Here is a 12,927-nt window from a genome sequence, read left to right as displayed (position 1 = left end):
TTGTCTTAATAAAAAAAAAATTGTTGTTTACTTAATGTTTTAATTATTATGACATATTATTGATCGCTTAAAAAGGGTAAAAAAGCGTGAATATTTAATATAAGGCTCCTGATATATCGTTCTAATAGCAGTTGAAAAATATTAAAAATACATAGGCACAATTTTTTTTAAAAGCATTTAAAGTTCAAATTTATAATTTATTAATTATTTTGTAGTTAAAAATGTATAAAATGTTTAACTTTTATGGCTAAGGATTGAAAATTTAAAACAAGGCTCCACGTAAATAGGTTATATATAAATTACTTTATTCACAATAATATCATCAAATATACTTGGTAATATCATAGGCTGACTGACCGTTTTCGCTCAGAATCCTTTTTCTTATACAATGATATTATATCATTGAATTCAAATTTAACACCATCCATTACAGTGACCCATTTGTAACCTACTGTACAGCAGAGCGACATCCAAGTATCCACCTTTTTAAAAAAATTTTTGATGAAAATTTTATTTTTTTATACATTTTATAAGAAAACTGGTTTATTTTTTAGGAATTCTAAAATGTCAGCAGATAGGCGGCCATTCGCTTTTCTATCTTCATAATATATTATAATATTATAATTTAGGTATATATATATATATAATTTTTTAGTGTACCTATATTATATTACTGTTCGTGTGGTACCTTTTGAACGACTTGAGCACTTGACTGATTGAAGTGAAAGCTGTATACTTATATATCAATAGATTCCTTGATACATGGAACCTGGAGGATGTTGTTATACTAATTATAGCGTTCTTACGAGGATTTCGAGTTTTGTAATGAAAATCAAAAATGGTTTTGTTGCCATTGGTACTATTTTGTAGGTATGCAAATGGTTGCCACTGGTTACTCGGGTATAGATGAAGTAAAAGCATGCTTCAAATCATCCCTATATGCCTTTATGGCCTTGAACAGAGAAATTATATCTTAAAAAGTTAAAACAAATATGTGTGTGAGTTATATACTCAAAAACTACTCGACCGATTTTGTGAAAATTTCAATTTTTTTTAGAGATATTAGGAAAATGTATAGTGTAGCTTGAACGCTGTTTGATTTATACCAAGTGCCATAGGTGAATAATTGTCCATCTCGGTCGCATTAGTTCTCAAAGAGACTTACAGCGACGCCGATTTGCTCGTGAATTGTGATAGGTACACTAAAACCATGGTCCATGATACACCTATATAGCAGTGGCGTAATTAGGTTTTTGTCGTGGGGGGGGGGATATGATTTTATCCAGTAGCCCCGCATTTAAAGTTGGATGCCTTAAGTTAGGACCCTGAAAAATTTTGCATATTATGTACAGCCTATAGGGATTGATCCCCCCGTAAATACGCCACTGCTATATAGCACTATATTTTTTTTCGTTTTTTACGGCCTAAGTCGGGTGGTTATATAGCTAAAAATAAGTAGATGTTGGTTTATCCTAAATTAATTGACTCAAAACTGCATGATGATTGATGAACCGTTTTCAATAAAAGTTATACCAATAGATTTCTTGAGACTCGGTGGGTGTTTTTAAATTTTTTTTCAACCACTATTAAAGTAAAGGGTAGCTATCAGATATACATTTATTTTCAGCTCACGAAAAAATAATATTTTTTTGTTTATTTAAATGGTTGTCATTGCCCATTGGTACATATCATATACCAAACTATAATTATAATTAGTATAGAAATAACGCGCATATTAGGTATACATTAATTTACAAAATATATTTATGAAAAAAAACAAATCTTTGTCATGGGCAACGCCGGGCGGGACAGCTAGTATTTATACAGTGAATTTTCCATATTACGAAGTCTCATAGACCATAGTGTATCATGCATAAAAAAAATTCGTATTACACAGAATTTCGATAAATAGAATTGAATAAATTTGGTTCTCATAAATATTTCGATAAATTGAACATTTTGTTAAATTATGGACGTTCGTTTGACGGGAGTCTCGCTGTATACAAAATATAATTTGATTTATTTGATAAGAAATTAATATGAAAAATAATCCAGTTTTCGGAAATGTTCACAAAACAAATATTTTCATAAAAATGTACATCACTTTAGCCTATCGGTGTATGTGCGTGACACGCGCATATTATTATGCGTATACGTGTCTTAACTATCGCCATTTTATTGTCTTGAGCCGTTTAATATCGCATTTTATTTTATCTCATACTTCGGTAACTACTAATAATATACCTATGGCGGCACACACGCACAGACAAATAATGTTATAAGGACGCAACCGGTTTCCCGCAGTGGCTGCCGTGTGTCCGAATAATGACGTCCAATGAATTCCACACGCTCTGCGCCCTATAACCACCTAATCTAACCGTCGCATGTTTTATGTATGTACAAGTACCTGTATATACACTTGGCACGGACTTGCAGTCGGCGGCCTTGGCCGGTAGGTATACATAGGAAAGAAGACATAAAGTTTTTTTTTCAAAAATCCATTATAAATTAAACTGGCACGGATCGGTGAAAAAAAATAGTGTATTATACCTACCTATTTGCCGAACGATGCGACGGGACTCGATTTTCATTGGCCGTTTCTGCGGTAGTTATTAATTTCTTATACATCATATGTATATGATATATATAGGTAGGCATAGGTACGCAAAAAGTCTTAAAATCTATGAGGGCAGACGATTTGTTGTTACATATAGGTAATATTATTGTCGCGAACGCCAAACGTTTAAATGAATATTTTATAGGCCGCTGATCTGATCAGCCGTGAAAAATATTGAGTTTAAAATGTTTAACCGTTTAACGTATACCTAATAATCAAATATTCAATGAAGATCAAATTGTTTTGTTTTCTTGCGGGCTCTGACATTGCCTTAAATCAGGCGTTTTAGATAGGCAAATTGATTGTATAATGTCATAATCGTAAAGTTCAAATCGTTTGCTTTTTTTATACAACTAATATTATTTTATAAAAACCAATAATCAGTGATAGCAATAATTTAACTATATTTAATTATACGTGGCTTATAAAAACAAGAAGTTTCGAAAATATTGTAAATTTTTTTTTGTGGATACTTTGGAATTTATTTAGATTTGATTAATATATTATAATATTGTAATGTAAGCGGATAATTTTAATTTATTATAAAATTATGCGATTCCTAATTTATTATAATAATTTATATGTCACTAAATACTACATACTACTAATCTGCTCGGTAGTTTTAATATTTACACGAAATACATAATAACCTCGACACATTATTTAAAATTCAAATTACGCGTTTTAAGTATATTGCAATAAACATTGCACAAATATTCGCAAGTTATCGCAATCAATGTTATAGATCGAAAATGTGGATTTCTGTAGACTTAGAATTTGTATTTAAAGTCTTATAAGTTACTAGTTGGTAGTTACTATGCAATTATATAAATAGGTAGGTATATAGGTGCATCATATTTTGTAGTTTGTATAACTATTATTCCCCCCCCCCCCCCCAAAAAAAAAAAAAAATCAGGCTACAGACTTACAATGTTACACAATGAAGTTTTAAAAATATAGACATTTATGATCTTGTAACTTTTTTACGATATATTGAATACCTTATTAGTTATTAATTATTGGTCTGTGTATCGTATACTAATTTTATTACTAATACACTGTTGTCTGTTAATTGTTTTGCACACTTAAGTCTGCTAACAACCGCTTTGTTAGATTTTTTACTCTTCTATTTTAAATCTACCTATTATAGGTCTAAATTAAGTATCGGGTCCTTAATTCCATAGTTTATTGTTTTCATGTACATTGTTATTTATCACTTACGAACTTTGAATCAAAAAGCACATTTTAAATTATTTCATTAAAAATAGATACCTAAGCACAAGTGGAATTATAATATCAACATAAGTCTTAAAAAAATCATTTACATCCAACCATTCGGTTTATGTTCTATAAATGTAAAATTATTTAAATTTCGTAGGCATCAAATCAAATTTCTATACTTAAACATAATATTATATATTATTTAGAATGATTTTTCGTGACTAATAAAACTTTAAAACTATTGGCAGGTACCCAGGATCCATGTATAGGTATCATAAAATGTTTTTTAGTGTGTATTAACATTTAAAAAATAACTAATGGTTCCTTTGTTTGAGTGATACTTATATTGCAACTATAAAATTTCGTGTCCAAGGCAAACTTCAAGTGAAATCGGTATCATCATTATACCATCTTTTATTTTTTTGGCTGATGTAATTTATTGTGAAATCCACTATTAAATAATGTGTTTTTCGATTAGTAAAGTTTTTTTTAACATTTCTGGTATGACACCAAAAACCAGTTTTGATTACGGAAAAAATGTGTCAATTCTTGGATAATTCCCATGAAACGAACCACACGCATTTGTTCAGCCATTATATTATTATGTCTGCGATTGTGAATCGCCCGGTTTTTCTGGTTTTAGATTGAGAATCCAAAGAGCACTGCCAAGGATTATAGACGTTAAAAGATGGTCTTGTAATCGTTTGCAGATTTTTTTACCTGATATTGACATTTTAATATTTTTTAATCGTTGTGTGTTGTTATTATTGTGGAATAATAATAATATGTTGTGTATTAAGTATACGCAATAAAGGTTAAGATTTTAACAAATAAATTCAAAACGTCCCATTTGTTGTACAAATTGTTTTTATTTTCAAACTTAAACTCTACATAATGACATACATATTACACATGGTAAACAAAAATAATATGTTCGTTTGGGCATACATATAGGCTGATATAACCTATATGCGTCAAACGAGTACATACATAAAGAAGTGACGACGGAAACGTCAACTATGAGAGACATTTCTTTATAGCGTTCGTCGGGAAAGATAAAAAAAAGGAAAAGGAAACGAAAAGAAAAAAAAAAGTTCAATTGAGTCCGAATTTCGGGTTTTTGATAAAAATACAATTTGAATAAAAACCAATCATCGGAACGATGAACCGAACCGAATTGTAGAATTTTTTTTCTTTTATTTTTCTTGTTCTTTTTCAAGACGAGGGAAGGAAGAAGTGTTGGAGGTTCGATTATTTGATGCTTACACAAATAAACGTCCGGCAGTTGTTGGATTCGTTGATTTCGTCATAATATATATCATCTAATACCGTTTGGCGGTGTTGATCGGGAAACCCCTCTCGTCGTATTGACCGGCATCGGCGGCGGCGTTCTTGTAGGCAAGTTCGTTGGCACGGACCAACGCCTCTGGGAGTGGTGGTGGTGTGGGCAAATGTGCTCCCTTGGCGACGAAACCGCTGTCAGCGTCTGCGTAGTATTCCACTTGGTAGACATTGCCGTCTGGGCCGGTGTACAGGTAGTACCCTTGGGCAACTTGTCCCTCGGCCTCGGTGCCTGGGTTCTTCAGGTATCCGGATTCGCCGGCTGAGATTCCGTTTCCGGTCTGGTAGCTGCGAACAATGGGAAAAGGAAACGGGCACGTGTCGTCATTGATGTTTTATATTATGATGATATTATGGTATTGGTAACAATAATTATTATTAATAACGAGTTATTATGATGATAACGGCGACGATAATATAATAATTGTATATTTGTATGTAGGTATTAGACGTTCGTCGATTACATATTGTAATATTGTTCGTTTTTCTTAGTGTTCCGTGGAGGAAAATAATACAATACATTATACAATATTATATTATATACCGCGACTACCATTCTACTATTGCGTGTACCAAGTAACTATGTATATGTATGATCGGTACAATAGCCATCACTCACCTGTATTGGTAAGATCCGTCGAGGTTGAGTTCTTGTGTCTGGGCGATGATCGGGATGGGGGTTGTGACGGCGGCCGACGGGGCGTAGTAGGCACCTTGTGGTGCGCCGAAGACAGCGCAGGCCGAAGCCAAAACGACAAATGCAGCCTGTAATATAAAACATCGATATTTAAGTGGACAATAAAAAATTATTATCTCATATTATAGTCGTGCCCCCGAATTGTGTTCGATTTTATAATAATAATAATAATAATAGCCAATACGTATGTATATTATGATATTACTATATGCGATTAGAAAACATTGTAATCATACAAATCTATTGCGTGTTCTAATAGTATAATACACGGTACGATACTCCGCTGAAGTATACGTATGTTGTGCTAAGTACATTAAGTATGTTTTGGATGTTGGCCGTAATCATAATAATGTATAATATGAGTCGCCGTGGTTGGTGCTTCACGCCGAACGCGGTGCTCAAAATAATAATTAAAAAAGCGGCGGTTATACGTCTTGTGCGTACATCAAATGAATTCGTGGGCATTACTCGATGATAATAATATTATTACAAGTGGACGCGCTGAAGTGTTGTGCGTTACGTGTTTTTGAAACTCTTTTTCCCGTTGTGATCGTGCAGCTCGGCTCGATATTATAATAATAAGCTTTTATTATATTTGTGTATTATTATTGCTGGCCACCGCGGCCCGTAAAAAAAACGCATTGTCACGGCACAATATTATTATTATTAATTTTTTTAAGCTCGCAGTGTTTTATTCACAACTCCTGCGTCGCAACTGCACCACTGATATTGTAGAGTATAATATAATATTATAGTTCGAATCGCGTCCCATAATAATAATTATGTCCCGCGAATGTAGTAATCCGATGAGGTACGAGCGAACAACACGATTCCCGGATGAAACCACCACGGTCGGCCTCACAATATGTTCGTCGCGTATTTGTATGTAATAGATATAATAAAATGACGTGCAGTACGTATAGATGTATATTAACAACACGAGGTAAAAAAACGACCGTTGAAAACGTAAAAAAAGAACGAAGTTTTTCGCGTTCGAACCGCGGCGGGTTTAAAAGTATAATATGTAAGTAATTTATAACATACAATATTATAATATGTGTAAAAAAATTAAAACCATATTATTATACGTAGGTAATAATATTATAATAGGTATATATATACTCACGGAGAAGAACATTTTGATTTTTTGGATTGGTGTTTGTTGACGGTTGTCTGGATGAGTAAAGCGAACTGTTGTCGGACGGACTTGAGAGCGCACACAATTGTCTGTTGGCTGTCGGTAAACTGTTAAATACTCGAATTCCCCACCCCGGTGCGATGCGACTGGATAAAAAACGGTGCAGGTATCGCACTAGATCAAAAACGCATACACGGTGTACACGGCGTACGTCCAGAGACGAGAGCGAGTGAGAGAGATGTAGAGATGCAGAGAGAGAGAGAGAGAGAGAGAGAGAGAGAGAGTGTGGTGTGTGAGTATTGAGTATGTGTGTGTGGTGATGAGTGCGAGAGAGAAAATAGGAACCGCAACACGAATAAGAAATGAGAAAAAAGGGGAAAGACAAAAAACGGAGACGACCACTGCGATATGTTTCCCCTTCGAATTCACGCGGTCGGTGGCGGGAGGATGATGAGCTGCATGAGGAGCAGAGCATGAGGTCGAGCGCGGGATGGTGTCGGATTTTACGCGCGCGCGTGCGATAACCCGAAGCGTCGCCGAGGAGGGGCCGCCCGGTGACCTTAAGGATGAAATAATAATAATGGAATAAGAAAAAGAAATATCATAACCCGAGCGTGGGCCGCTAAGTGTTGCGCAACTATATCACGACGGCGGCGTGGATGATGGTACATACCTATAACCATTGGTCGCGTATGACGGATGGAGATGACCGGTCGAGCGGCGGCGGCGACGACTCTTCCTTGGCGCAGCCGCCGTTTTCGTACATACGTGTCGGCGATTATTACTACAAGTTACTCTATTACTACTCGTCGTCGTCGTCGTCGTCGTCATCTCTGGTGTGTTATATATTCACGACGACGGCGGTGATACCTGTTGCACGGTCGCGGTATCCAGAGCTCTTCAGCACAACCGACCGGCCGGTCGAAACAGTGCATACGTGTATGTATACCTACGTCCCGCTAAGCCGTACGCTGATTTTTATTTTTTTATAATATTTCCTAAGTATCTGCGAGGACGCAATACAATTTTTTTTTATATGGGACAACGAGGAGACGTATAATAAATATAATATTAATATTATATTCTCCGTTTTCGATTTTTTTGTCCACTAAGTATGGTAGTATGGTTTTTTTTAGTGCACTACCCATATATGATATTCGCGGTCTTATTCTTTTCCGTGACGCGTTTTACTGTACAATATAATATATTATATACGATGGTCAGTACTTTTGTACTAAAACTATGCGTCAACATTTATTTTCCATATTTTGTTTTCACTCAATTTTTTTTGTCCGTCCACAATATTAGTATACGATAACGATATTATTATATCATACCCGTGAAACACCACAGTGAGTATACCGATCGTTGTCCGCTGCAGCATAATGTAGACGATCAAGCGGTTCGGAAACCGAGACAAGTATACGTACAAAGTGCATAAGAATTCGATCATTTATCATAGTGTCAGATTCTTCGACTTTTTCGTAAACCATCAAAATGTACAACCATATTGGGTTACGTTAATAGTTTTTTCCTTTCTGTGTATTTAATATTATTTTTTTTTTTAAATGTATTCGTCTTACATTGAATCCATTGCTTCACGTGTAACGATAAGCAGATAAGGTATAGTATATATTATATATACTGATATTTACAATAGTTACTACAGATGTGAGATGTTAACATACCGTAAACGTAACCTCTACAGTTGTACATTATGATTTTTAGATAAATGTAATTAGCCGAAGACGTGAACGTATGTATTTGGGTTTTAAATTTTAATTCGTATGGTTTTCACACCGTGTACACTGTAGGTAGAATAGGTACTATTTATACTTGTCTTGTGAACTGTGATCGCTGATCATAAAACAAACCGTGCCGACGTATACCTACGTATAATAATCCGTACGTTTCAATTTATTTATTAGGTAAGCTTTAAAAATATATTCTCAGCCCCAACAATGAATAATAGTGTGTATTGGTTAATTTACAAAATGAATATAAATATACTAACATACATTGATGCATACGTACTAAATAGTAAATATATAAATAACTAATAAATTCATTTGAGCAGAGGTTACACTTTTTCTTTCATTTTTTATAATTATAAAATTTGATTAAACCGTCTAATTATTTAAAACACGTGTTTTTAATGTTATATATTTTTACGAAAGTAATAATGAATAACAAATATCTATAGGTATTGTAATTTAAATTATAATTGTATTGCTTAATAACTAATGAGTAAAATATATTTTTTAATACCAAGCATTACTAGATGAAAGGTAAATATTATGTAAATTATATTGGTACATTTCATATATATATTTTATCATCTTTGCTATGGCCAGTTTAAGAAAAGATTTATTCAATATTTATTTAATTCTATTTGAATTGTATTTTTATTAAATTAAAAGTCATAATAATATTCATTTGTTGAACTACTGTTTTCTTAAAATTCACAAAAAACCGTGAAGCATTAATAATTGTTACAAACAATCTGAACAAGTAGGTACTCCGTTATTAACAAAACCTTCACCTACAAGAAAAACAATAAAACAAAAAATCAAAACAAAAACAAATAAATCTGCCTGAACAATTATTCGAAATCCTGGGACCCGGCGAAGATGCGAACAACAAAATAACAATTTTTTTAAAAATGTCTTATTTGTACAAACTTATTTAGCAAAATATCTTCATAATAATACTGTTTAAAAAAAATTTAATCACACACGCTAATAACCATTGTTGTTGAAGCGTTTTCTTAATCAATAAAAAAAAAAACCTTCACCATTCTTCGGTAAATTAAGCTCAGAAGATGTTTAAAATTTAAAACAGATAGGTACTCTCTGTATTCCTGTAGTGGTTCACCTAACTCTTGTTTCTCACTTTGCATAGATTTTTATTTATTTTTATGTAATTTCCAGACATCGAAAGACCTTAAATTAATCTTAATCACACCGAATTCGCGTTAGGTAGTAATAACAAGTTTTCGGTTATATATTTTGCAATATTGCAATTGAATCGGTCCATCTCCGATACAATGATTATGCAATGACATAATTTGATTTTTATATTCTTATACAGGTTTAGCGTATACTGACCCCATATGTATTCTTAAGCCTCTTTCTACTCGTGTGATCATGTAAATGCATGATTAATAAATAAACATTGGTAAGTGAATTGGGAATTATTATTTGATGTTCATATTTTTCACTAGGTAGGTACCTATATCATAATATGTACACCAGTAATATTATACATACACTATATTATTTGTATAGAATATGATTGTCAATATGTTATATTATGTATCATCGCATAATCAAACAGAAAAACTTGACAATTTTATTATTATAAATTAAAGTAAATAAAGATATTTTGATTTTTGTTGCTTTATAATTTTTGTATTACGTATAATTAAACTTGATATATTTAAATAATATCGACTATCTTTACTACCGATTTAATTTCCAAAATAAAACTTGAAATAAAAATATACGTATTATATCGTATATGTCTCGCTACTTAGAATATTAAATTTATCGAATATTATGCAATTCCCAAATTTTATTTTTAAAAAAATGCTGACCTAAAACCTTGTCGGAAAAATGCAGAAGAAATCGATCGAACAGCAAATCGAATACAGTATCATTATTAATGGTAAATGGCAGGTCGGATGCCGCAGGGCAGGTCATTCAGAATGATGTGAACGTCATTCCTTAATGCAGAAGCCCAATATTACGAATGTTGCAAACAGTTTGAATAGTTATTTTGAAAGGTTTTTTATTTAATATACAATTTATATTTAATATACACTTATTTACTTCGTGTCATATATTTAAATTGAACGCGCTATTATAGTTACTTATCGTGGTTCTGCGTTGGATTTTCATTCACTGGATTAATAGAACTAATATTTATCGTATTTTTATGTTTCATTTAGTTATAAACTTATATCTAATATAATAAATGTACTATAATTTATAATATTATGTAGACTTGGCCTATTAGCATCAATATGCGTCAATAAATAATATTCTACCCACTGAAACTGCTATGCTAAATGTCAGGGTAAAAATTGATATTTCTGCAGAATTGTTGTAAAATTATGCAATAAATACTTTTATTTGAACCCATTATAGTTATATCGTGTGCATGACTTGAAATGTTTTTATTTTATAGAAAAAAATATAATCTATTTAAGTCTCTTACTAGAGTACTATTAAAGTAACACTATAAAATATTATTTAACTCATAACTGATAACCAATAAAACACCTACTCTACATGTTTAGATATACCTACTAGGTAGGTCAATTAGAAATCAGACACATATGAATATATTATTATGATAGTAGGTATATAGGTACTTTAAAATTATAAATTTTTGTCTGAGGGCAGGGTTGAAAATTGTATTCGAAATAGTTGAAATAGTTATATTTGTTTTCCGATTGAGTGATAAATGGAAAATTGATAACTAATATTCTAATAATAGTATACTTATATCACCTAACCTAGTAAAAAGAAAAAAAGTTTTCTAAATTGTTTTCGAAAGAAGCAATATCTGTAATGAAATTGTGTATCCAAATGTTTTAAAATATAGAAGCTAACTAAGAATGTACCTGTTACAAGTACCTGTGTTTAAAGCAGAACAGCTATATAATATTTTGCAATTTATGGCCACCAAGCTTTTTTATGTGGCCCAAAAAAATAACTCAAAATTAATATCAAACTTATTTAAATTATATTCAACTATACGATGAATCATAAAAATGTTATAAATTTTTAATATTATAAAATTGTAAATTTATATTTAAAAGTTTTATGTTATATTTATGTGTTGCCCTAGGACCTTAATTACAATAGTAATCGTAGCTCGCGTAATCTAGATAATTAAAATATGTAATATGGGATCCAAGTAAAATAATGGTCGAGTATGGGTGATGTAGAGTATTATTAGTAAATGGACAAAATCACTTGACAATCGGACATGTGGTTCCAGTGCACAAGTGTCATTTTTATTGTTAATAAGTTCAAAGCTCAAGTAAATGTACACATTTATTCTATCAATCGATAAGATCAAATATTTATCCAAATACGATTATAAAAGTTATGATTCAGAATGCACTGCGTTTATGAAAAAATGTCAACAACTGCTAACGACTAGAATATAATACGATGAAATTTTTCTGTGTGCTAACATAAATGTTCACACGCGTCGTGTTAGTTAACGTGAAAGTATTGAGCGTAGGTACCTATTTATTTTAATGAAATGCATGAATATAATATACCTATAGACCGTATTATCATTAATGTTATCGTTTGTTTGACAATTCGTGATTTCATAGCTCAATTATATGTGACCGTAATGATTCTGTTAAGGATTTAATTAATTTACCAATAAATCGTACACGTGGTCGTAGTATAAATCTCTGTTTATTAAATTTCTGGAAATGACCCTATGATCTTAATAAGTACGTGTACTTAAACAGTCACGAATCACTCACTAGATTGGAGTATTACAACTCCAAGAATCCCTGGTTACTAAGGCCTGGTATATATAACTCCAGTACCTTTTTCATTATACTTATAATAGTGACCCATTATATCCTAATGTGTAAAGGCTAAATAAGTGTTTTTTTACAGTTTATAAAAAGTTTACTTTATTTAAAACTTAAAGGGGTCCCCAGGTTCACCAGTAAATATGAAAGTAAATAATTAATATCTAAATAACGAGGTACTGCAGACACAAATTATACAGCGGAGCGTGTTCCCTGGGTTTTTTACTCATGTTATTGCTCTGGGGTATATTAAAATATTAGACTTAACTCAGTTTCTCAGTAAAATATGTTTAGGACAGTTAATGTACAATTGTGCGTGTCAGATAAGCGGATTTCAATGTAGTTAT

The 12,927-nt window shown here is 32.1% G+C and overlaps 1 protein-coding gene across 1 annotated transcript; it reads right to left on the bottom strand.

The window, feature by feature from the left end:
- Positions 1-4,687: 4,687 nt before the first annotated feature.
- Positions 4,688-7,712, bottom strand: LOC132948960 (endocuticle structural glycoprotein SgAbd-2-like). Its single transcript, XM_061019680.1, has 4 exons — positions 7,688-7,712; positions 7,003-7,160; positions 5,799-5,944; positions 4,688-5,467 (listed from the first exon to the last, which is right to left on the bottom strand). Exons 1-4 carry the CDS (start codon positions 7,695-7,697, stop codon positions 5,161-5,163), a joined length of 621 nt encoding a protein of 206 aa, XP_060875663.1. The 5' UTR covers positions 7,698-7,712; the 3' UTR covers positions 4,688-5,160.
- Positions 7,713-12,927: the final 5,215 nt, after the last annotated feature.

The sequence above is a fragment of the Metopolophium dirhodum genome, chromosome 7, assembly GCF_019925205.1.
Source record: "Metopolophium dirhodum isolate CAU chromosome 7, ASM1992520v1, whole genome shotgun sequence".
Taxonomy (NCBI): Eukaryota; Metazoa; Arthropoda; class Insecta; order Hemiptera; family Aphididae; genus Metopolophium; species Metopolophium dirhodum.
Note: the sequence above shows the minus strand (reverse complement) of the source record. Positions and strands in the feature narration are given on the sequence as shown.